The 26,588-nt window shown below is 47.1% G+C and overlaps 1 protein-coding gene across 1 annotated transcript; it reads right to left on the bottom strand.

The window, feature by feature from the left end:
* tmem260 (transmembrane protein 260) lies at positions 1-26,265 on the bottom strand (the record flags this gene model as incomplete). Its single annotated transcript, XM_080512679.1, has 16 exons — positions 26,000-26,265; positions 22,523-22,554; positions 21,089-21,240; positions 10,641-10,818; positions 10,428-10,541; positions 9,562-9,741; positions 9,431-9,471; positions 7,858-7,944; positions 6,767-6,875; positions 5,045-5,217; positions 3,790-3,961; positions 2,779-2,918; positions 2,069-2,245; positions 713-766; positions 376-460; positions 1-249 (listed from the first exon to the last, which is right to left on the bottom strand). The coding sequence occupies exons 1-16, from the start codon at positions 26,106-26,108 to the stop codon at positions 1-3; spliced, it is 2,052 nt and encodes a 683-aa protein (XP_080368805.1). The 5' UTR covers positions 26,109-26,265.
* Between the last annotated feature and the right edge of the window lie 323 nt (positions 26,266-26,588).

Raw genomic sequence — 26,588 nt, 5'->3', positions numbered from 1 at the left:
TCACGGAGTCCGGCGCAGCCGCTCCCTCTCCTGCTGCAGGCGGGCGACGGCCGACTGTATGGCGGGAATCTGGGGGTCCGTGGCGTCCTTCTGCAGGTAGAGAGTGAAGTGCTGGATGCTGCAGGTCAGCAGGCCGTCGGGGCCGTAGCCTCGGTGGCCGGAGCGCAGCAGCCTCTCGCAGGCCAGCGCCAGGTTCTTGTCCCAGTTGGGAGGGTAGTCCGAGTGGGACTCTACAATCTCCTTATAGAGCTGAGAGAGAGAGAGAGAGAGACGCAAACGTATAAAAACATATATTACGAGGACGGCCTCGGGGCTGTACGTTTAATCTTTCCCCATCTGGTCAGTGACGCCATCGCTCGCCCAGGTCAGACTCACGGTGTAAGACAGCTCAAAGAGGCGAGCTTTCCCCTCTCCCTGCATCCTCTCTGCCAGGTCAAACAGAAAGAAAGCCGTCTTCATCCTGAAACAAAGCACGCAGACTGGGGGCTAAGTGCTGGATGGATGAGCCATGCAGATCCACACTCCCAGACTCCCGCACTCCGATGGAGTGATTTATGTAGATGCTGCCACCAAATACAATGTACATGTAGATGCTCTACCACACAAGACTGGTTTATGGAGATGTTCCTTGGTGGGGCCCGGTATGCATCGTGACGCAGCTTTTTATTTGAAAGCCACAGCGGCGCGTCCCGGGAAGAACACTTCAACGTACCTGGCCTGCCACATCTCCTCATTAGCGACGCGCTCCCAGGAGGAAGGGTGGGAACTGTTTAAACGGGAAAAAAAAGAAAGAAAGAAAAACACATTTTCTTTATCTAAAGCACCTCCAGGCATTGGCTTATGCACAGTTCCACTAACTATAAATGATTATTTATGTGAATATATTGTTCCACTGGACTGTGCAGGTTTTCCGACGCTGAAATTCAATGTTTGCCGCATAAACATTAACAGACTGAGCAACAATGCCAGCCGGCACATTAGACATGGAGTGAAACCACATCTGCCTGTTTTCACTTTGTTGACAGTAAACACTTGACCTCTTCTTCAAAAGAATATTTTAGCTGGGTTTCCGAGCTAATATTTGGCTTGTGGGCAACGGCGGACACGCTTGTCGTGGGGGTGCGGGAAATAATGTCACAGTATTCAGCCGTGGATATCTGAGTGAATGAAGGGCTGCTGGCAACGGCTACAGAATATGCAGCTTTGACTAATTCCACTTTTGACACAGTTATTGACAAAAACGCAATAAGAAACTCATTATTTTTCATCTTCAGTCTCATTTCGAGTGGCCGGCGGCCTAATGTCTTGCTCTGGTTGTATCAGGCAGGGAGCGGGATCGCGGCGCGGCGAACACGGGGACGTCTTCGGTGCGGGAAGTTCTGCGGTGGGAAGACTGAGGACCACAGAGTGAAAATGCAGCGAGGGGATTTATTTCCAAAAGGATTTGTCCCCTTTTTTTTCCCTCCCCTCGTCCAACAGCATCTTCCTGACAATGCATCTCGCTCATTTTTAACTTCCTAAACCTCACTGACTGTGGGGGGAAGCAGTTATTGCAAACCCTCATTGTGCAGCTGATTAAACAGCTTTTCAAATACTTTTTTCTTTTTTTTTTTAAGAATATGTGTTGCTGTGTTCAAGTTCTAGGCTGGAATAGTTGTAAAAATGCAAATGAGTGATTTAAGAATGATTTATTGATATTTTTTACCACTGAATAACGCGAGTCATCAGGAAAGGAATCACTATTTGCATGGAGGTGGTTTTAAAACCGATATTCTGTCGATGTGATCTAGTGCAGATTCTTCTTTCTCTGCATACGATGCAACTCACATTTGATCATTTTAAAATCGGAAATTAAAACTATTGCTGAAGGTAATTCCCAATAAACACTGGCTGTAATTGTGTTTGATTCTCTCGGCTGCAGAATAAGTTCAGTGCCAGTCAGATCCCTTCATGATGGAATAGTTGCATCATATTGAAAACGTGTGCAGTGATACTGTATACGAGGCTCGAAATGAGGAGAATGGGCTTGAATCGAAAGATGAAACGACATCTCGATTTCTGCTTCTACCTGTTGTGGGGCTCGCTCCAGTTGTAGAGGTTGCGGGTGCGACGGCTCCACTCGTCGGGTTCAAAGCGTCGGTCGACGGGCACCAGGTAGTCGCACACACCCAGGGGCCAGCGGGAGAAGCTGCGCTCCCAGCTGGGGTCTCCCTCGGGCAGCCCGATGCAGGCCAGCACGTCCCTCCTGAAACGCGGAGACAATTGGAGGCTTCATCACGAAAAAAATCATGGAAAAAAAACAAAAAACATGATTTCACTCCTTCAGACCTGCAGTCACAGGCCCTGAGGGTTAATCCCACAGGTCCGTGTTGCCCCACAGAGAGACGGACATATTGGCCTGGCAAACACTGCCCCCTGGTGGGCTTGGTATTAACAAGGCACCCTCCACTCTCTGGGCGTGCGTTCCTCCTGGAGGAGTGAAACATGTGAGCTGGAACCGCGGCGAGTCCGCCAGAGACCGTTTAACCAAATCAAGTAGATTAGTCGACTTCTGTAGTTCATCAAACTCCTTTTATGGCCTCAACAGTTCTGTGGGCTTATCTCCTCCCTGCACTCACCGCTGCGTCCGCCATCCCACTGATCTCTGCCTCATTAGATCACCCACTTCTCCATTTGGACCATTGTCGGGCCTCCCAATTCACTCTCTTCTCTCTCTCATTCAACATCCTCCGTCCCTTTATTCCCCGCTCGCTCGCTGTGGGTGTGCGGGAGACTCACTGGCTGTTGCGGGACAGAAACTGCTCCAGATTGAAGGTGTCTTTCTTCTCGGGGTGGGCCAGGTCCCACCAGCGGCCGGGGAAATGGACCCCGGGGTGGTGCCGGGCCAGTTTGGCCACGTACCAAGTGTATGTCATCATCTGGCAGAGGAGAGAGACAAAATTGCTTTAAATCTTCACGTCACGTGGATGACCAGTCAAATAATCACTTAAAAGTGAGGAATCTGTTCTTTCTCAAGTATTTGTTCTCTGCGTTGAAGTTATCAACTCGGCAACTTTTTACATTCTGAAGATTATTTCTGATTCGTCTTTACAGTTATGTCAGTGTTCAGAAAATCCAGAAAATTTGGAAGGGAAAAAAAAGAAAAAGAAATCATTGTTCTCACATAAATTATGTTAGATTATAACATGAAATTAACTAAATATTCAATTAAATTTTAACCTTGTTAGGAAGTTGTTAACACATCATGGAGCAGATTATTACTTCTTGAAGGGTTTTTCCTACCAGATGTCACCAAAATAACCATTTAACCATTTAACAATAATAAATCTTAGAGACAGGGCTCAAAACTGCACACATTTCATGATGTATAGTTTACAGATGTGTCTAAATGCAAAGTATTTCTCACCATTTATCTACAGAAAGTTATTCCGTCCAACAAAATGATGACTTGTTTACAACAAATGTCGTTAAACAGTGAAACAAAGTCTATGATTGATTTAATGGTGCTGTAATCAAATAGTGTCACACTTTTACCTATTTGAAATTATTAACTAATGAAGTGACAAATGGATTTTCAAAGGGGCAAAATACATCAATGCTTATATGAATATGTGAAAATGGAAATGGGAAATGCTTTGTCATCAATGTGTTGCAACCTATTTTCATGTTTTCTAGGATCGTTCATTAAGTCATTGCAGTTAGCGTTGAGGGGAAAAGAAACTCTAAAGTCTACATTTCAAGGAGAGGAAGGAAACATTTCTATTAGACCGAGAGGAAACGGCCTCAGACCTCCTGGTCGACCAGCCGCACGTCGGGCCGCACGCCTTGGCAGTAGTACAAGTAACGCATGGAGTTTCCAGGAAGGTCTCCTCTGGTCAGGATGATGGAGTCTGTCGGGACGGAGGCCAGAATCTCCCTGCCGAACTTCTCCACCACGTTGTTCCCGCTCAGGTCGCACTCCCTGAAAGCAGCCATCACATGATGCGTTTACTTGTAGTTAGTTAAAAAAAAAAAAAAAAAAAAGAGTGCCGCGCTCTTCCTCCTGCACGGCGGTGTGCGTCTGCAGGTATGCTTCGGAGGTGCTCGCAGGGTAAGTTGTCAGTGCCCCCGCCCCTTCCCCTCTGCACAGCCGCTCTGCCCGCCTATCTAATCACGGCAAGACAGGTGTGATGGGCCTGACAGCACGGGCCATGCTCTCCCCCTGATCAAAGCCGCTCAAGTGATGGCTGTCTGGCACTCCCCGGCGCTACGCCGGTGTAATCTGCCTCCTCGGACAGCTAACATCTCAGACTGAGCTCTGCGAGGGGAATCTATGTGCTAACCGTGCCTCTCTTCAGCCCGTACCACGGGGCGAGCGGAGAAAAGCCTGACACGCCGAGTTCAGACCGCAAAGCATACGAAGTACACGGGAGAAACAAATTAGGTTGAGTCAGGGAAAACTTGCACATGGGGGAGGGGGGGGGGTTATTTCGCTTCAACTTCACAAAGCAGAAGTACTTCACTTTATAGTTGGCACACATTTCAGTGCAAAGAGGGAGAAGACGGTATTGGGAGATAAATACACGCACATTGTGTAGAATCTGGAAAGAAACTAAAACAAGAGCAGCCCGACACACACAAAAAAAACGCTATTAGAGCCTGCAATCGTAATAGCCTGTAGAAGTGCTAAACAATGCAGCTACAATAATTATGTCCACTGTGATCAAAATCTGTGCTGTGGTACAATTAGTTTTATAATTGTCTGCAAATTTGGACATTACAGAGCTGAGTTTACATTTCAGCCCAAACAAAACAGGGGCATGAAACCACAAATCAGCAAGAGCAGAAATGGAGCTGTAAGGCTTTTTCCTTCATACTCCGAGATGAGACAATGAGAAGAAGTTTGTCGTGCTGACTGAGCTTCACTTTCAGGGTGTCTTCATTCAGCCAAGGGCAAACAAGACACCGAGTCACACAGCAACAAAATCGAAAAAACCTTAAAGTCTCCACTTAGTTTCAAACTAAATGCGCTGCTGACGCTCCAGCTAAAGACAAAAGAGCTCACCTTAGATTGCCGTGCCCGACGTGTGCCAGCAGAGCCGCGGTGAGCAGCCAGCCGGAGGTCTTCCACAGCCCCCCGTGGCTCAGCCTCCTCTCCAGCTCCCCGTGTGTCCGGCTCAAGCCGAGGCCTGCCAGCACACACACCGCGGCGTCGCTCTGGAGCCAGAAACGCTCAACCTGTGGGATAACGGATCGGACAGGACAGGACGTCCAAGTTCTGTTTTCAACACCGGATTCATCGGTGGAGCCATGAAATGACCAGCAGCACTTTACGTGGCCCGTCACGCCCACCGAGAACATCATGGTTTAAAGGAATTCTAAAACAGTCTCAAATTGAAAGTAGGGTTGGTCAATTCTGAAGGGGATTTACACTTCAGTTCATTTAGCGAGATTCCACATGAGGGCTATTAACTGCCAAAGAGGCTACTTTATTTATTTCACCTTTATTTTACCAGGTTGGTCAATTGAGAAGCAGTTGGATCTGGCCAAGAGGCAGCGAGGAGGCACAAAGAAAAACAGAAAAATAAATACATTCATACAAGAAAACAGTGTCACACAAGCTTAAAAGGGAGAAAGTAATGTTCAATAATGGGGGAAAAAAATAAAAACCTGTAGAACTATGAATGCAGACCCCGATTCTGGACTTGTGAATGAAACTGTCCAGGTTTTTTATGCTTTAGACGTCACTTGTAAGGAGATCGACAGCTCAGAGGATGGAGCACGAGGCAGTTTACGGAGGAATGCAGTGTGCTGTGGTTTGTTCTGGATAGAGTGATGAAGAGCATCAAGGTTGTGGAGCCGCTTTCTACAGGCTGACCTAGATACAGAGTCACCATGAAGGAGCATGAGCGGGATTGTCACGTTGGCCAAAGAAGCTGCATCAAGTGCGAAGGCCCACTGACGATCCATCGATTTTCACCACCGACATGATCGCGTCATTTAAGCCGGTGATTCACAACCAGTTGGGCTATTTTTTATGCTTGGAAAATAGGCGAGTAGTGAACATTTCATTAATTTATGTCCCAAAATGACTAAGTTTAAGTGTTTACATTAGAAGTGCATCATTCATTTACATTATACAGTATATATAACAGTGTCTGTAATATACACAAAGGTAAAGCACATTAAGCAGCGGGGGGGGGGGGGGGGGGGATGGCAGCACATCAGACTAAAGAGAAAGAATAATCGGTCAAAAAGAAAACAAATGTACCAGAATAAGACTTCATTGAAGAAATGGATTAAATTAGAGCTGAATTCATCTTTTGTGGTGAAAAACTCAAGCGGCACCGGACCACCAAAACACCCTGAGAGTGTAAACCCAAAGAGTTTATCCTCAGAAAAAAGGAACTCATTTATATGGAATATGACAAAGAAACTGGATTTCACATTTAGCGTTTGAGGCTCCTTTAACTTTTTTTTGTGATTGTACAGGCTGTGGTGGGGTGCTTGAGGTTGAGAAGGATATAAAAATGTGGGTCCCTCACTAAAAAGGTTGAAAATCAGATTTAAGCTCCGGACAATCGCCAATACAGCCAGAAATCAATCACACATGTCGTTTGCTCCTTCCAGAATGTACACCCGTCAGGCATCTTCTCATGTAAATCGTTATGTTGGGAAGTCTGTCGCCGTGGAAACGTAGAACACACCGACATAGTCAAGACTGAAGACCTTCAACTGTGACCTTTGAAGGATTTTAAAAACCATGAAAAAGCGTCATGCGGCTCACCACTCCCAGCATCAAGGATCGGCCGATGTCCAGGTTGGCTCTCCAAGAAAAGAACAGCGAGTAGACGAGCAGCATGACGGTCAGCAGCCAGGACACCGAGCGGCTCGCCCTGACAGGGAGGCAAACACTCATTTTTCACTTTAACTTCTATGTATTCAATGCATTTCTTTGTCTATTTACGCTGTAAAACTATACTTGTCTTGAGTAAGTCCGTGAAAATATTAATGCAGGGATGGAGATCACAAGCCGGAGAGGAAATGTAATTGCCAGCCAGCTAAGAGGTGCATGATTGATTTTCTAATGCAGACTGAGTCATAATGAGCTGGTGCCAAGCGCTGAATCACAAACTCATTACAGTACAGCTGTAAAATGTACTTATACACTAAAAAGAAAACGCGTTATCCTTATGGCAATAACAAATCGTCATCTGAACCTGAAGAGACACTTTCAAGCTTGAAGGCATTCATTTGCCAGCAGATAGATACCGTGGCTCCCATCAGCTGGACACTAACAGATTGATGCCTTCCTCCATGTATGTGTCATCACTGAAACCATTCTTTAGGAAGGGAATATTCAGAGAATTTCCATTTTACATTGAGGGGAATTAACATTTGCCGAGCTCCCTTGTGGCATTCTATGAATTGACCTTGCTTCTTCTCATCTTTGTGTGTGAGAGGCCAAGTTTATTAAAGGGCACCTCGGGGGGGCTGGGGGGGGGGTTGCTGCTCCAGGGCATCACTCGGCTTAATCAGCTCCACCCCACAGACCCCAGCAAAGGCACTCCTGTAATGAACTACTGGATCACAACATACAAACAAGCAGCGATTTGGTTGCCCACACAAAATGTGTTTTTTTGAAAATCCAAAATACACATCAGGCACCTCCTGATGTGAATGTGCGCCGTCCTGACAGCTTGACAGTTACGTGCCTCAGTGTTGTTTTGTCTTCCTCTTTGCTCAGATCAGCAGTTTGTCAGTGGTTTTGTTCCCCGTCTTTCACTCCGGGGGGGATTAGATTTCTGGTTGAGGGTGGCTGCCGAGACGTGCGCGACAGAGTCGTGGCGCGCTTGCTCGGTCTCTCGCTGATCCTACCTGTCCCGCGGGGAGAGCAGGAGGCCTGCTCCTGCCAGGACCAGAGCCGGAGGTGAGAGGTCCGCCAGGCAGTGGCTCAGCTGGGCTCTGCGCACAAGAACACACGGCGCAGACGGAGTGACGGGACGCCAAAGACGAGCTCCTTCACTCTCCTTGCTACCGAACTCAAGGACACCAATTATTAAGTGCCCTACATCCCCTATCAAAACAAACTCCCTGGACTCTGCTCGCCTCCTTTCAATCGGATTGACAGATACGAATGACTGTGTCATCCACCCCCCGCAGCCCCGTCCTCTCCTCACAGCGCCTGTCAGTCACAGAGCGCTTGCTCAGAGCAGAGAGATAGTTTCCTGCCTCTTCCTTAATACCCATCTCTATTTGACAGCTTATTGAGTCTCTATATCTCCCAATGTACACTATGTGTGAATGTGCTCGCCAGCGTGTGTTTGTGAGTGTGTGTGTCAGCTTCTCCAGCGGGTTTACGTCTCCAGTGCGACATGCCTGTCATGTTCGCCTCTCTTCCCCATCTTGAAGGTGTGCTTGTCCATCAAGCAGCGGGGGTGATGGGGAAGGGGTGGGTGCCTGGCAGGAGGGGGTGGCGGTAGTGGGGGGTCTTAAGACGCATGCACCGCCCACCTCCCCCCATATATATACACACACACACACACACACACACACACACTCTCTCCCGTCAGCTGGAGAAAGATACCAGGAGTGGGATGTCTGTGGTGCTGATGGTGGTAACGGGGAGCATGGGAGGGAATTGGGGGGGGGGGGGGGGGGGGGGGTGGTGGTGCTGGAGTGGAAAAATACAATTTCTCCAGCTCTATTGCAGTGTCTGTCATCACAGCTTGTCACGCTTAAACACCAGAGCTGAGTGATCATTTCAAACTGCTGGAGAAACAGAACACAGCGATTTGGCCCTCTAAGCAGGTTCAGTTCTGCTTTGATGGGAGAGGGGGGGGGACGGCAAGAACAAAAGCTGCCGGGGAGAAGAGACGAAAAGGAGAGAGAGAGAGAGATGGGCTGCAGAACAGCCTGGTCGGGCCTTCCATCTTTAGTTATTTCATAACTGGATTTATTCAAGTGTGATGGAAACAAATCACAAATAAACATTGATGCAAATTCCATAGGTGTAACTTTTACAATGGCGGCAGACTATAGCTAAAATCTTACACGAGATAGATTATCAGCAGCATCCAACCAGCATGCTGCTTTTTGACTGTTCCAATTTTTGCTATATGGTACTGTAGAAGAACGTTTTCAATTTGACCAAAGAAAATGACCTGGCATGGTCAACAACAATTAATTACCGCACACTGACTTAATATTAAAACAGAAAAAAAGCAGTAACAAGTCAAACATGACCAGCACTGAACTCAAATTCAATGAAGCGTTGCATCGTTTCTCTTCTTTATGAGATCGAGGGAAAACTGGTGACTTGATGACAACTGAAGTTCAAGATTATTGATTTATATTATATTTGTATTATAGTTGTACTAAATGTTACACTTAATTCAAATGCATTTGTTTTGTATCTCAGAAGTGAGAAAAGGTTTAATGTCAAACTTACTGTAGCATTGTGGTCATGTTCACCGAGTTTTCTGACTTAGCCTGTAAAACAATACAGTTAAAAACCCTTGAATCCAGCACAGTTAAATGTGGTGGCTGATAATACCGCACAACGGTAAATGAAGTGGATACCAGACTGAAGGTGCCGTATTCGGCCCTGAGCAGGTGTATGAGCAGGCCAGACAGCGTGGTCTGGTCTCCCCAGCTCCAGCGGGCGCTGTTGACGTAGGACGAGATGGGCAGGTAGACGTAGGGCAGGAAGCCGGCGAGGAAACAAAATCCCAGAGATACAAGGCCAAGACAAGACAGCTCCTGTTGAAAGAGCACGTTAGACGACATTTTATGAGTCGTTATGTTTAAAATGCATAAACTTCCTCATCAAAACAGTTCTTTTACGTGTAAATGATAAGTACCGACACATATTTCTACAGTATTGTCATAAGCAGTTAGGAAATACTTATTACTTTAACATCTACATTGTTGGCAGCAACTCAGTCCCCTCATGAAAAGTAAATATAAGCGTAACATTAACCTGTATCATCACTCTGGCCAATCAGGCCAAACAACCAAGCAAATTGTAGGAATGTCAAAGAAAACAGTGTCGTGTTGCGTCTGCTACACTTAATTAGTGTTATTTCAATGTATTTTCCACCAGAAGCTTCATGTTGACATTTTCAGTCGTCATTTTTTAGTTTTGTGAAAACATCGACATCATGTATACTCTGAGCCACGACAAAGAAAAACTTTAAAGTTGAAATTGGAAGGTTATTAAGGCACTATTTGACCGGTCTGAAATGAACTGAAATGTGTTTCACACCCAGAATCTACAGTATATTTGTGGCTCTGAATAAACACAAGTTGGTATTTCTAAGAGGTGTCTGCGTGTTGGCGGTTCATTTCATCGGTTTTGTGGCTGCTTTATTAAAACATCCTCAGCCACACAACACAGATGTCAAGTCATTCATGCCGGCTTCTTTTCATGCAGGTCCAGCACTCACCTTGTGGGAGGAGAGTCTGTAAAGCACCCAGGGAATGAGGACCGCCACATACAGCACCAGGGTGTGCTGGTTACAAAGCCCCAAGCCACAGCAAAACGCCCCCCAGCGAGCAATCTGAGAGGGACGAGCGAACCAATGAGAGATAACGTCGATTTAAGGAATAATACGGAACGGGTTCCCACTGGAAGTGTGGATGAATTTATACCGGCTCACCTTCCTCCTCTGCATGCCACTCTCAGCTCTGTGGAAGCTGGCCGCCAGGAAGAAGATGATGCCGACAAACAGGTTGTTGAGGGTGAAGACCTCGGCCACCACGGCCCACTGCCAGCCAAGTCTGGACACTGCAAACAGCCCCCCAGCCAGGGCGGCCCCGGGACCCGGACCTGCCAGCCTGGCGGGGCGAGAGGAGAAGGGATCGTTCGCATTAAACACACAGGTAGAACATGCAAATTCCAGAGAAAGGGTAATAGTCCTGCTGTCATTTGGGAGCGCGGACCACTTTAACAGTGCGTGACCCAGTTCAGAAAAAGTTATGACGCAAAAGAACAAATTTAAGAAAAGGAATAAAAAAAAAAAAAGTCAGCGGATTCACGCTACAAATAACACTTTGCAGTATGAAAACACCAACTTCCTTCAGACTAATTTGGGGAGTCTTTCTAATCTTCCCTCTGCTCAAGTTTGCTTCTCGGACAAGACCTTGGAGGAAAAAAAAAAAAAAAAAAACACTCCGAGTGATTTGGGGTAATTCACATATCGTGAGGACTCCCTCTCTGCGGCAGCCGGTTGATCTGGAGCCGACCGGCACAGAAACCACCGTGCTGGAGATAGCACTTTATCCCTGGCTTCTTAAATATAATGTGTGCACAAAAGTTTTCCCCCCCCTTCCTCTTCTCCTCTCCTGTACTGTCTCCATCTCTTTTGCGGTAATTGAAGCAAACTTGGGATAATCTGTCATACGCTAAGACCCACCACTTACTAAAATGAGAGAGCGGGCGAGAGAGAGAGAGAGAGGGGCGACAAATGATGGGGGAAAACGGAAAAGAAAGGAGAATATAGTGCAGAGGAGTGTGTGTGTGTGTGTAAAAGGGGTGAGAGACAGTGTACGGGATGTAGGATGAAATATAGAAAAAGAAGAAAAAAAAAGTTCAAGAAGAGAGAGGGGAAAGAAGAGAAAAGGGGAGGGAAAAAAAAAAGAAGAAAAAAAAAAAAAGAAGCAGCAGCCCAGTCCCCAGCATGCTGGCTCTGAAATATGAGCAGGCTCGACAATTAGGGAAGTCAGGCAGTATGGCCCTTTCCACCATTGTGTAGAGTGGCTTAGAGTCCTCATCAGCCTATCAGCTAACTGACAGGCAGAGAGCTGCTCTATTCAGCACCGCAGATACAAGCTGCAGGCCAAACGGCTGCCAGGTCCCTTATGACCCCACAATCCCTTGCCGGTGACAGCTTCAAGCTCCATAGCAAATTAGGCGCTCTCACATTACAATCGCAGAAGACAGATTCCATTAACGGTATCTGAAATTGAGTAGAGAGCAGGCCCGTTATCAGACCTGACTCATAAGCACCGCCATTAATCACAAGGCATGATACCATTTATACATTTCCAGCTCTCTGCCTGCCGCTGTGATAGTCAGCCACAAAAGGCCTGATGAGACTTAGGCGAGGGGAACAATGGAGCTTTCTGAGGAAAGCGCGGTAAATCAGGAAAAAAGGAGAGGGAGAGCGAGAGAAGGGTGGAAAAAAGAAACTCTCGCATGCTGACTACTTCCTCTTTTTTTTTTTCCTTGGGTTTTCTCTCTTCCACTCTCCACTATTTTCCCTCTGTGTTCACTGTAAGGCAAGCTGGCTGAATGAGTATGTATATGGGTGCGTGTGTGTGTGTGTGTGTGTGTGTGTGTGTGTGTGTGTGTGTGTGTGTGTGTGTGTGTGTGTGTGTGTGTGTGTGTGTGTGTGTGTGTGTGTGTGTGTGTGTGTGTGTGTGTGTGTGTGTGTGTGTGTGTGTGTGTGTGTGTGTGTGTGCTAAATGTGTGGGGGGGGGCATTTAGGAGTGGGTCTTAATAAGAGATAGCAGCGTCTTTCTCGCTGCACCGCTCCAGGAATTAGTTGTAAGTTGAAGGAAGGATGAAGAAGGGTGGTAGAGGAGCGAGTGGGGGGGTGGGGTGGGGGGGGGGGGGGCAGACTGGGACTTTTGTTGAGGTGCAGAGACCTCCCATAACCATGCTTTTTACCTCCCTGCATGACAATTAACCCGTGGCTCATGCACATAGCAGGGGGGCTGGTTTGAGGGTGGCACAGGGTGCAGAGCAGTCGGGGGGGGGGGGGGGGGGGGGGTGTTCTTATGGACGGGGGTTATTACACAGAGTCTGTTCCAGCTTCTAAAGCTTGTCTGATAGCCAGTGCTCGTCACATATTCAGACACACACACACACACACACACACACACACACACACACACACACACACACACACACACACACACACACACACACACACACACACACACACACACACACACACACACACACACACACACACACACACACACACACACACACACACACACTCCTGTTCCCCAACTTCTTTATTCCCCCCGAGTGCCTGACAAATCTCTCTGTTAGAGCCTGTCAGCCGGTGAGAGCCCAGCGATGTGTGTACAGTGCGGGCTGTAAATGACCTGTCTGTCTGTGCGGGACCACCTGGGTCCCAGTCAGCCTCTCCACAGCTCATTCTCCAGGCTGGCTGCTCCCAGGGCGAGCGGATAAAGCAGGACACATTCTGACACCAGTGCGGCCGTGTTTCCCCGCCGTTATCGCCGCTCAACGCCGTGCGGCGCAGTGACGCGGGGGGCGGCGGAGAACGACAACCGTTCTCCCTCAACAACCTCGATCCACCAGCGACCGGCGGTCCGCGTCTTCACCGGGATAATTAACTGAATGTAGAAACTCGTCGGTGGTTAGACAAAATAAGTCCCCTTGATTCAAATGAATGAGAATCACTGAACTATCGTGTGCAAAGGTTCAAAGGGAAAGATTACCACTCCTGCTATACGGCAACGTTTTGAAAATGATGTCTGTTTACATGGAAAGGGCACAAACGTTGAAAACGATAAACATTTTCATGCTGAGCCACTAGTTGGTGCTGCTGGTCATTTTTATAATGAAACCACGTATGTGTCGAGAGCAATAGCCTATAAACATCAACAATGGGAGTACAGTAACATACGTATGAGAGAGCGGGCGAGAGAGAGAGAGGATTACTCTTCTGGGTCACTGTCAAGTATAAAACTACCCCGTTCCTGGAGAATAGAGACTGGAGGAACACGTTGCTAATGTCCATCTTCATTTACATCTGCAGGAGAACGAGTCACTGCCGTTGCAGATGTGCGGTAGCAGCATCTGGAAAAAGTGTCGTTTTCAAAAGGTTCCACCTTGGGAGCGGTTTCCGAAAAGTTGCGTTTTCAGTGGCCCGGAACAAACAGACCCCGAGAATGCAACAAAAGTTTCGTGGCTTTTCACTTGAAAGCGTTTGGTATTGGATTCCCCTTCAGGCCCGGTTTAAACAAGCGACTCTGGAAAGCAATGTCCCCTTCAAGGACACAACAAAAGCTGTGTATAATTACTTTGAAGTGTTTAAATGAGACCTGCTTCATTTACCCCTCTCAGTCCTACAGTACGGGCCGGAGCCGTGCCAGCGCCAGCACTGTGTGCTGAATAACGGCACACAGAGAGGCGACACCAGCACTCGGCGCTGAATGAGGCTTCCACAATGGAGCTGGCCGAGGGAGCCGCTGTCGCACGCCACCCCGGGGAGCAGACAATGCCACAGCTGTGCCGCTGCGGATGGGCTCGGCGCCGTCCTCTCACCGAGCGCGCGGTTTGGGGAAGCAGCGCTGGAAGTGAATCACACATTCCTGAAGAGGGTAGAGAGCCTGGGAGAGGGAGGAGGGGGGGGGGGGGGTAGGGGCTCGGGCTTCCAGCTGGCCGGCGCTCAGACCCGGGGGCTCTCCTCTGGCCAGGACATCAGGCGGATACTTAGGAGCTATTATACGACAGGGGCGACGGGGCCGATGTGTTGCTTCGAAGCTGCAATGCCAAAGCGGCAGTTCTGTACAAATGTTCATGACAAGGTACATGAAAGGAAACAAATTACTCCACTGAACTGTTCAACACAAGGAAATGACTTTTTTTTTTTTCCCCCTCATAATTGTTTGGTTTAGATGTGAAACTCAAACCAGGGTTTGAAACCAGATCAAGGGAGTTTTTCCTTTCCGGCGTCTCCTCTGCTTCATCATGTGGGATTGTTGGTTTTTCTCTGTGTCGTTGAAACGACAGTGTATACAAATAAAATTGAATGTGATTTAGTAAATATGGGCAGAGCTTCAATGGGAGTACAGGAAGCACTCGTTGGTCACTAAGTGATGAGTCATTGGTTTTAAGCGACATAATTCATTACATCGTCAAAAGGAAATAAAATTGAAAGCTTAAAGTACCGTGTCAGATTAGACTTGTGTCCCTGAATTCACTTCCATTATATTTCTGGCCATTCCTCACCGAAAATCAGAATTGTTACTTTATTTGAATCAAGCAATACGAATGTACATACAACTACATTGCTTTTATCTTGAAGCAGCCTCATAATATATGTAGTTTCTGTGTGTGGACATTATCAGTATTCACTGCATTTAAGGACTCAAATAGGTCAAATCTTAATCACTATTGCCTTAACAATGCAAAAATACAAAAATTGGATTGATGCAGAGCAAGAACAGCAGACTGGGACTGTTTATTTCAGTAGTTTCAGTATTAAAGAGCAATAATACCCTGCTTCCCACACAAGAGTAAATGGATGAATAAAATATTTTGAGACTTTGGATATTTTTGAATTTCATTTTTTTTTTATCCATTAAAATTGATTTAGCGTCTGAAATTCTTATATTTTGGTACAAATAAAATCAGGGCAAATAAATGTTGGTTTGAATATGTAACTTCTGCTATTGTGACTTTCTTATCTAGGAAAATGTACTCAATATTTAATGACACATTGCTTAATATGTACTTGATTACAAGTACCAGAGCTCTTCCTAAATATACTTTTCTCAAAAGCTACTAAACAACCTTTCTGTATATTTAATCGTCCCCGCAGAGGGATTCATTAACAAGCTTGATATAGCCACATCTAAACCACAATTCTTAAAGTTCGTGAAAATTACAATATAGTAAATTGTATCAATAAATGTAGATTTAAACAGCAAACATTGTACAAATGTAGCAGTAAAATTACATCATTTCAATAAACAAAAGTCCCACATAAACAATATTTAAGATATGAAATTACTTTCAACAATCCCACCAGATTAAAACTTCACTTGCAGCCTTAAAGAAAACCATCAACATGAATGAGTTCAAATTCTCAAGAACATGAAAACTGATGCACATTATAAGATTCAATGTTATTGTAATGGGGTGAGATGGGACAATTTCATGGAACCAATTAAATGAATATCAAAAATTTGAGATGTGCTAACCTTTCCAGATGACGGTTCACATTAGAGCTTTTAGCTTTTACACTGTTCTTTGTGGTGACATGTACTGTATATGAAAACTCCTTTAAAAAAGTACTTTGTAATACTTCTCACAAGCAATGGTTTTAATGTCTTCAAGAACTGGAAAGTTAAAAAGCGTAAACTATGAATTTGTGAATTTAACCAAATAACATCGAAACATGCAGCATAAATCAACAGAAGAATGTCGGTCAACAGATCAATAAACACAAGTAGTGATAATATTGATGCATTAAATTCCACTAGACCAAAACACCCAGTTAAACACATTCACAAAAGAAGCGAAAACTAAATTGATCAAAATAGCAATATTTTTCTTTCCTTCGTCCAAATCCCTTTTTCTAAGCGACTTTCACAATTGTATTCAATATTTCCTTTTCGATGCCACAGGCATATTTTCATCCAATCAGCAGTCGGGGCTGTTTCCCGCCTCATCCCGTGTGCGGAGATGAGGTTGTGTGTTTGCACGGGGGGGTGGGGGGGGTCCTGGCTCACCCCTCCTCCACGAGAGCGCCACAAGTGCGAGTCAAATTAATCACCACAATTCTGCTCAAACAATGCAGCCACTGACATGACAATTTCTCCCAGAATGCCATCTTAATCTCCACCCAACACACACAAAAAAAAAGAAAGAAAAAAAAAACCGCAGGAAGAGAGAGGAAGGGAGAAAAAAAAAAAAAAACAATTTGCAAAAATCCTGTGTTTATGCAATTCACTGAATGCCATTTTTTATTGCTGCTTTTTCCCCAACAAAGTCATTAGGCACACACCAGTGATACATAAATGTTGCTGTATAGATTCCATTAACTAATTCTGGGTGAATTGTAATTGCCGAGTCTGATCCGTCTCTGTGCTCGCTGCCTTATTAAGACTGCCTGTGGTGGGTGAGGAATGGAATATTGACGTCCGAGGCAGACACAATCTTGGGCCCACGGGCGAGAAGGAATATTAAACTGGTAGTGTATTCTGCTGTCTATCTAGCCCTCCTCCCTCCTCCGCACTATCCCCATCCCGTAGCCAGTAATGAGGAAATAACATCTTCATTAGACATCTGTTTAACTGTATTAAAGGATGGGTCCTGGGGGAACCATTGGTCATGCTGAGGATGGGGGGGGAGGGGGGGGGAAGAAAGGAAGTCTGTCGGACTACAATGTGAGGGATGAAATCACGGAGAATAGGAACAAAAGGTGCAGAGATTGGGCTCTTTTATACAGACGAACCTAAAATTGTCCTCTGCTTTCTGGGAGACTGGGAGGGGGGGGGGAATTTTTCTCAGTCGCCACTCGGGATAAAAGCGCAAAAAAAGTTCACGATGTGGAAATACGTCTTTGGCTTTTGTTGTTGTCTTTGAATGTTTTTCAAAATCAAACGCAAGCCTCCGTCCCTGTGACGTCGGTCTCAGGTAGCGGAGACGCAAGAAGGTGTGCGGAGGAGGGGCCGGACTGCCTGGCGAGGAAGGAACGTTCAACGAAACAACTTCATATACATGCTTTCTCAACGCAAAACACGCTGGCCCCGACATGACCTCGACAAGATCACCCCCCCCTCCTGTGGAAAAACAAACCCACCTGAGCCAGGAGGGCCGGAGCAGCGGGGACCATATGGTGGAGGGCCTTATAAGGAGCTGGACATGCAGCACCGGGCTGGAGGGGGGGACACCACGCCCATCCTCCTGTCCGCCGAGGTCTCAGCTGTGCCACATGTCCCGGCTCCCGCTGGCGTGCGTTTCTTGCCTCGCACACACACACACACACACACCACCGGTTTCACTCGAAGAGTTCCACCGGGCCTCTTACGTAATCACGTGATCAGACCGAAAAGTGCTGATGACACGAGTGTTTCCGGTGTCGCCTCCCCCCCCCCGCCGTCAGCACGCCGACGTGTCTGCTCCCGGGTTTGTCGGGATAAGCTCGGGAACGGAGAGAGAGATTCCTCTCAGGTAGAAGAGATTTCCGAGCAGCTTTAGCAGATAAACTGCGAGACGAGAAGAGCACAGAATACCGAGCTGCCTGGATTATCCCGCTGCGAAGGGTGCATTCCTCCACAGAGTCGCGGCTCACGGCCTTTTCAGCATCTCACCAACCAAAAACATCTCGCTCCGTGAACCTCCCGGTGCAATCGATAGTGATTACCATTACGTCCGCCATCCTCAAAGGCTTGTCAGGCCATGGTGTGAAAACATAACGAGACATGCAATTTGGCCATCAAACCATATGATCAAGCCAAAAGAACCGTAATTGACAAATCAAAGGGAGGCTAAAGTGCTACATTTAAACTTATGCGAGAGAGAGAAGTGGCTTCCAAGCCTATCAACTTACATTCCCCCACATTAAACACGGCAATCTGGCCGACTAATTTAAATGGATACATCAAAGGCTTGCCATGTTGGGTAAATTCCAGATGAATTTCAAGGTCTTACAATTTTTTTTATTTGAGAGGAACTGCCTTCAAGTACCCGTGTTAACTTCAATGTATTTTGCCATGTGAACATAATCATGCAAAGCAATGATTTGTTTGGGGGGGGGGGGCTTCTGAGATCCTGAACTGTTGCAAACCAAAAAACTAAGAAGCAATGGGAAAGTTTATCAACGCCACAAAGGAACCAAAACAAACACTTGTGAAGTTGATGGTGTGGGGAACGGACAGCGTTGAATGCTCGGAGCAGGAATGGCCAGGTCAGATTTGGCATTTCATCTGAGGGAAAGGCCGGACCACAGCGCCCCTGCAGGGCCGTGGCATGGCAGCCGTGCCAATATTCTCAATATGGTCAAAAAGCACCCCCCCCCCCTCCCCCCCCTCCCCCCCCCATACCCTCTGTGCTGGAACCCAGAGCGAGGTCACGACCAGCCAGAAACCCACTCCCATCTCCGTCGTCTGCCCTCCCCAGTAACCCCCCCCCCCGCAGTCGCCGGGAGTGTGCCAGCTGATCCACGGCCCCGCAGCTCATCCCTAACTAGGCTCTGAACCGATAATGTCTAAAACCTTTTATGCTTATTTTTCCCAAATTGAAAGCATAGATTATACGTTCACACTTAAGAGCTTATATGGTGTGATTGTGTGCTCTGGCTGAAGTCCTCACTACCCATCAACCCTGGCTGGAGCGCCTCGTAATGACTTTTTACTTGACCATAATCCACAACTGGATCTAAATCCTCAGAGATTACAAACAGAGCGACAGTTAACATGCACAGTGGGAGCCAAAATATCATCCAGACTGCGTGGAAAAGTCTGGCCAAGGGCTGAAAGCAATCCTGCAATGGCCTGGTCGCTCCAACACTTTCAGCATCGAGACGGAAATGCACTTCTGCTAGATTCTCTTTATTTTTCGGTTTTCTGCTGTAAATGACTCGGAATCATCTGCAACGGACCTTCCAAGTTTGTAAAAACTACTTTTTTTCCCCCCACAAATACCAAACAGTCAATAATGAAGGATCACTGCAGTCGCTTTTAGTTTCTCTGCTTTTTGTTCTGAAGCCTGACTGCCGAGTCCCCCCCCCCTGCCCAGCCACTGACCCTGTACCCTTCATTATGCCTCCATCCATCATTTTGTCCTCACAGCCTGCCAGTTTTTTTTTACCGCAGCAAGAACTTACATCACATTCAACAATTCCTATTCTGGAAACACTGAGTTAGAAAAAACATGACATGGAAATGCCCCCGTCCGCATAAACTGTGACAAAAAAGCTAAAATGTTGACACTAAGCCGCCGACAACAAATGCAACGTGGGGAAAATGACCGGACTCGGCGAAAAAGGTGATGTAAGGCAGTCGGGCCAAGCGGGCGAGATTTAAAAAAAAAAAAAAAAAAAAACGGCCAAACAAAGCGGGACGGGGTAAAAGACGTGACGGGGTCAGCGGCAGGGTGGGAGATGGAGGTGCAGAGAAGTGACAGAGTGCAGGGAGAAGTGGCTGAACAGAAGAGGGGCAGCGCTAGTGATCCTGTTCCTCTCGGGCCCAGGAGGCAAGAAGGGGGAAGATTAGAAATCGTGCCGTGTCAGGATTGGGCGCATGCTGGGCAGTAGGGAGGGGGGGGGGGGGTGGAAGGAACAGGGACTCCGGGGTAGGAGGGGCTGGAGGGCACCGTAATTGTGATATACATACACGCACGCTCACAACGGGTGGCTGATGGGTAAACAGGCAGGGCAGGGTGGTGGAGGTGGGGTGGGGGGTGGGGGGGGGTGGGAGGCGGGGGGGGTTCTGCTCCTGAATACTGAACAGAGGATCAGGACCACCGCTGCCCGTCACTCAGTCAGGACCCAAAAATATCACTCTGCTCCAGACGGCATCAACATACAAGAGAAGACAAAAAAAAAAAAAGAAGCCCCCACTCAAATATGTTCCTCTTATTGTTAGTGAAGGAGAAGAGCTTCTCTGTGCTCCAAATAAATCTGAGAGGGGAAAAAAGAAAAGAAAAAAAACACTTCAGTGACTCGACTTTGGAGAAATCAGCCATGGGTGATGAAACTGCTTGGATCCAACATTTTTTTCACTCGTTAAACAACAGTAGGCAAAACAAAGGATGGAGATCAGTTGGGGAAAAAAATCTGCTATTTGCAAAATGACCAGTGACAAGTGAATCATATAGATTATTTCTTTATCACGTTCTCTGCATGCGTGCGGTTTGATTACAGAAACAAACAGCATCGCCCACTAACCAACATGAAAACTCCTCCATTTTCACCGTCTCTGCCGTTGCCGTGTCGACCGACATAGACTAACGCCGCAGTGTAAACGTGAAACTTTTCCAAAACAAAAGTATAATGATGACGCGTTTTCACTTGAAACGATGTTGCATCAACGTTGATTAAGCATACCTGAACAATCTGACGTTACAGGTATCCCCCATTAATATTGATCAAAACAACTCGACTCTTCTTTGTTTATAATTTTGCCGTGTCGTGCTGGACGTTATATCGAGATGCATTTTGCTGCCCCGTTACGAAACACAAGACGAGCACAGTGTTGACAAGCTCCCAGTACAATGCAGGATCAGGTCAGGTGGTACAAGTAGAGGGTGTCTACACTGATCAGCCAGAGCATTAGAAGATCTGCGGAAATGTATTCTGGTCCTGATTAAAAAAAAAATGCCTTTTCACGGGCTGACCTGCAGACGGCGAGGCAGAGAGAGCCGCAGGCTGCGGCCCCCAGGAGGGCGCTCATCAGGTTGACGCTGTGGGCTGGGGAAAGCGAAGGCAGCAGGAAGATGAAGAGGCGCGCCAGCAGGGTGAAGAGAGGGTAACCTGGAGGATGGGCCACCTGAAAAGATAAAAGCATGAAAGAAAATGACTTGTGGGCTTTCAGACCGGTGCATCTTCTGTAGCCAGTACATTACCAACACCAACGTTCTACATCGCCACAAAAAAAAAAAAAAAATGGAAAAGTCATGGTTCCGACACTGCCGTGATGCCAGAGACCCTTCCCCTCATGCCCTCCCTCCGATTCTTCTCACTTTTTTTTCTTCCTCTGGCCTCTTCCCAAGGACAGTGCGGCTCCCCCGAGCCTCCGGCGCTGCACGTGGTGCTTCGCCAGCCTCAGCCCCACCCCACCCCCACCCCAAACCACCTCGGAGCCACAGTCACCCTCGCCTGGGGGATCTTGGCAATCACGGCAATTAGCCGCTAAGTCTCCTCCACCCAGATAAGGGCTCCGTCATTAAACGCGGGCTCATTCGCCGGCGCTGATAACGCCAGTGGAGCGGGCGAGGGGAAGGGGCAGCTCTTCAAATGAACGCGGCGCCGAAAGGTGAGCGTGCCACCGACGGGACCGTCGCCTCGAACACGGGCGGCGCCTTCTTTGTCACGCCGAGGCCCGACGAGCGGCTCCCGGCTTCGGAGGGTGGAAACGACAACGGAAAGTTGAACGGCAAAATAGGAAAACAGTTGAGGCGTCCATGCAGCGAACAGGTAGGCAACGAGAATGAGCAGTGGTTAGGAACACGCTCCCAACAGAAGCGGACCGACAAGGGGGGGGGGGGGGGGGGGGGGGGGAATGGGATCCGACACAGTGCAGCTCTGGGGATCAGGACGGGGGGGCCAGAAGCCGGGGGCCCGGGGACGGCCTGCGAGGCCCTGGGGAGGCCCGAACGGCAGACAGGCAGGCCACACGGACTGCAGCACTAACGGCAGGATTACTGGCATAGTGACACCGACACAGCCTCCCTAAAAGGATCACAGCGGCGTAATAAACTTTATTAAATAATAAAACTTATTATAACTGTTAACCCGATTTAGTTCATTCTTCGCGGCTTACACACACACACAAAAAAGAGGGGTGGATATAATAAGCCTTATACCGTACATAAGGCAAAGCCTACAAAAGCCATCGCCTTACCATTGACTTTAATTGGATTTGAAAAACGGGTTGCAAATTATAGCATTCTCTACTTGCAACTTAGTAAAATAAGTGTATAGAAAAGAAGGGGAAAAAACCTGTGGACTGAAAGTAAATTAATCTGCTTTCTGCCCATGCTTAATTAAACTTCCTTAATGCTTATAAGAGTTAATGAGTGAATTGATTAAACAATACAGCTAATACTTACCCCCAGCTCACAAGCAGTGGTGATCAGCTCTCCTGTGGAAGAGAATAGGGGAGGAAATTAATGTAAACCCAATAATTATTATTAAGAGACAAGTCTGCTCCCAAAGTTTTCCCAAATCAAATACTTGCACTGGGGTTTTGCATTAATTTGCCAGGATCAAAACCTGCAAATCTTCCCAGTGTGACATTTCCTAAGCGGCACGCTCATTCTCTTCATCTTTTGCTTCTCCCCTGATGCCTCCCTCACTCCCTCCCTGACACACACACACACACACACACACACACACACACACACACACACACACAGAAACACACACGCACACACGTGTGTGTTGATCTGAGAATAAAGCTTCCAGTCCCATCCTCCCCGTGCATCGAGGTCCTTCCCCGTCCTCTCTCTTGTGCTGGTGTACGTGCCTCCCTCCCGCTCCCACATTCCCAGTGTCTTAATGTCTGGCTTGGTCCGCTGGGCACAAACACTGGGCGACGTTTGTGACAGTCACAGAATGAGGTAAGCTGGAAAAATAAAGAAGAAGAAGAAGAAGAAGAGGAAGAAGCGGCTGCGCAATTTTTTTGACGAGCTCAGTGTGAGGCGCCGCACAAAGTGAAGAGAAAACCCCCTAAAAGCTCTTGGAGGAAGCTTTTAATGTATCTGGGCACAAACCCATTTGTGCCAGAATACACCCAAAGCGTTTCAAATTAGACTGATTTCTCACCCAATGTTTGCATCTCCCACTCATGAAAATTGAAATTTGGTTCAGATTAAATGACATTGATAAACGTCTGGGTTTCGGCACAGCTCCCTCTCCTGGTGCATGATGGGTAAACCTCCTCAGCGCTGACAGGATAATGACTCTATTACTCTCCACGCTGTGCGGCGTCCCCAGCGAAGCGAGACACAGGCTGTGATCAAAGGAGAATCAATCAAAAGGTGAATTAATTATTCCCTCCCTCAATGTACATTATTACAGCGAATCCCAACTGGGCAAAGAGTAAAACACACTGCCAGGACACGACTGGTTCTTTCAAAGTGTCTCCGTGCATCAAAAATAAACATGGTTGCAGCACAAACCATTATGGGAGCCGAGCGGCTGCACTTCGGATGGCGCCGGCTGCCTCGCGCGTTTTTGCAACCTCGCCGACACAGTGAATTAAAAGACGCCTAAACGTCTGCCGCGCGAGGAGCCCCAACTCTTATCAGCCTAATGGAGCATGAAGTCAGAACTCCTCCACCTGCGCAGCTTAATGTTTTCACAGCTCCGTTTCACCTGGCATGAGCCGCCAGCTACCTTGCCGTCGTCGCCGAGCCCCGCGCACCCTCTCATCCTCCATCGGCTGCTCAATTTCACTGCTTTTCCCTCAGTAGTGGCACACTTTCTCCACCATTCAACACGGAAACTCAAAACTAATGCCGAGCCAGAAAAAAAAAAAAAAAAAAAAAAACCCCATCCATCTCAGTGGCACAGAGATGCAGCTCTGCAGCCCCGATACTAAAAAAGGGAAAATATTGACTCAACGGGGAAGCAGCGCGGGTGCCAAGAGTCTTTGTGATTGTGGAGCATGGGCACCCACACCAGTCTTCCCATAATCCCCATCATTTCCACACTCCACATTCCTAGACAACAGCGTACCCGCGGGGCTGCGCTCAAGCCTCTCCAGGGCACATCACACCTAAAGAGATTAGGACACAGAGACGGGAGACCTGGAGAATTCGAGAAAGGGTGTTCAGCTGGCACTATCAGCGCGGGCATCCTGCACCGTCCCTAAACGCTGTGGAGAAGAGGGCTGGCCGTTTTTTCAAAGGCCCCGGCTCGCCAGACAGCAGCACAACCGGCAGGGCTTGCCCGGCTCCGCGGCTGCCTGCTCGCTCCTCATCTCCGCTGGCCCGTGTCGGGCCCGGCTTTACTGAAGCTCCCCATTCAGCTGAAAATGCCTTTCCCCGCCGCGGCCTGTGTGCCAGAGCGGTGGACACCTAACAAGCAGAGCCTTCACGCATCCCGGGCCACATTCACAAGTTTGTAACCTCGCCGTGGCTCCTAAAAAACGCTGGTTGTAATTTGTGCAGAGCGTACCTTCAGAAAACTGCATTACAACAATGCTGACAAGACGTTTCAGCTCTGATGTTGGAGCACCGAAGAACAAACATACACTTCACATTCTGCTCTTTGAGCAAAACTTTCACTGTAAAGTTTCCGAAGTAAATAACTTCACTATAAAGTGGGAGATATTTTGTCCCTTAACAACAGGCGACAACAGGTTTAAAAGTTTTTGTAAAAGAAATAGAGCTAGGATAATTATTCCAGTTCCCAGCATGACCTGTTAGTTCCAATAGAAGAATCTGCATGGACGAGAGTTTGAGTGCTGATAAGACATCAAAACATCAATAACAGCTGTATCTGTGGGAAATTATTAAAAGATTTCACTTTCATAGCAGCTTAAAGTAGTAAGTTACACTGATATATGGACGTTAATTCTCTTCCTTTAATGTAGACTTTTCCACAACTGGGATTCAAACTGGGATATCCGACACTGGAGGTTAAGACAGATTCATTCTTGAGCAAGCTACTATATTCATTTCTAAAATGTTTAACCTTATTAGTCTTTGTATGGCATTGAAGCAAGGGTTTTAGCTCAGGGGGTCACATACAGTCTATTTTCATCTTGAGTGGGCCATGAAAACCTTTCAATTTAAACTTTATAGTCTCCCTGTGCTGAGGAACGTATGTGATGAAAATGCAGATATCTTCACAAACCTAAATAATTACTACGGAAAATGACTACAATCTCAACAGAAAGTAAAATTTAACGAAACCTTCTGGTGCAAAACACAGTGAAATGTCAAAAAAAAAACAACAACAAAAAAAGAACGTATCCAATAGCCGTTACATTAGGCATGATTTTAGAAACTCAACCTGACAGCATGGCTTTGAGGCGAGTTTGATAGTAATGATGTAGTTAGTTATCATGGCAGCATCACTGACATCTTAGGTCTGGTCTCAGTATTGTGTCAAAACATTTTAAGAAATGTGTTTAAAAAAAAAAAATCAGTGTTTACTTCCTGTTTTTTTTACAATTTGCTTGGTGTTTGACGGGCTGGATTGGAGCCTCTTGCTGGATGGTTTTAGCCCAAAGGCCTTAGAATTGTCACCCCTGGTTTAGGTTACATGCTGCTTGTTTAACTGTGGTCTGAAAACAAACTGAAATTAGGTCAAATTGGATAGAAACGCAGAGTAATCCCACAATGTGACAGGAGAAAGGAACCTGTTATTTGTGCAATACAAAGAAAACCACGGATTGTGAGATTGGTGGGTGGACTTTGTCGACAGATCGTTGCCGGCTCAGGGTCAGACGACAGCGATGGAGCAGCACCTCGGACAGCTCCAGCTCGTGCAGCCGCCTCGCGGATTGGCTGCCGGAAACACAACAAACCCACATGGCCACAGCAGCGTTAGCGCTCCGGTTAGCGGTTAGCACCCACCTGAGTCTCCACCGGGGACAGTCCTCTGCACGCAGGGCACGTACAGAGCCGCGACACAGGCCACCGTGGCTCCGCTCAGCGTCCAGCTCGTTCTGCGCTCCCAGGACATCTCTGTTTTCTTCTTTAGTTTAAACAGGCGCGTCCAGGAGAGCTAACGTTAGCAGTGTAGCATCCCCGCAAGCCGCAGGATACAAACTCTGTGGGGAACCGACGACCTGATAAACGGACTTTCCACAGTGGAGAAGACACGTTAACGCGACATTAAAGTAAAAGACTCCGGTTTTATTCCTGCAAGCTTGGAGAGAGGAGGCGTTTGTCTACCGGAAGTAATAACCGGCAGCGCGATGACGCGTAAATCTCGCGATACTTTATGTATAAGACTGAGCACAGCGGAGGCGTCAGCATGACTTTTACAAGTTTGTCCCTTTTGTAGGGCAATAAAACAATGACAAATAATATACTAAAATAATATCATGTTCCTCCATAAACAAATATTGAAAATATATCTTCAATTTTAAAAACCGCTTGAATGAAAAAATATTTCTGTTTGAAATATTGATAGAAATCATCTCTCTTTGTCAGACAAAAT

This window comes from Blennius ocellaris, assembly GCF_963422515.1.
Source record: "Blennius ocellaris genome assembly, chromosome: 17".
NCBI classification, from domain to species: Eukaryota; Metazoa; Chordata; class Actinopteri; order Blenniiformes; family Blenniidae; genus Blennius; species Blennius ocellaris.
Note: the sequence above shows the minus strand (reverse complement) of the source record. Positions and strands in the feature narration are given on the sequence as shown.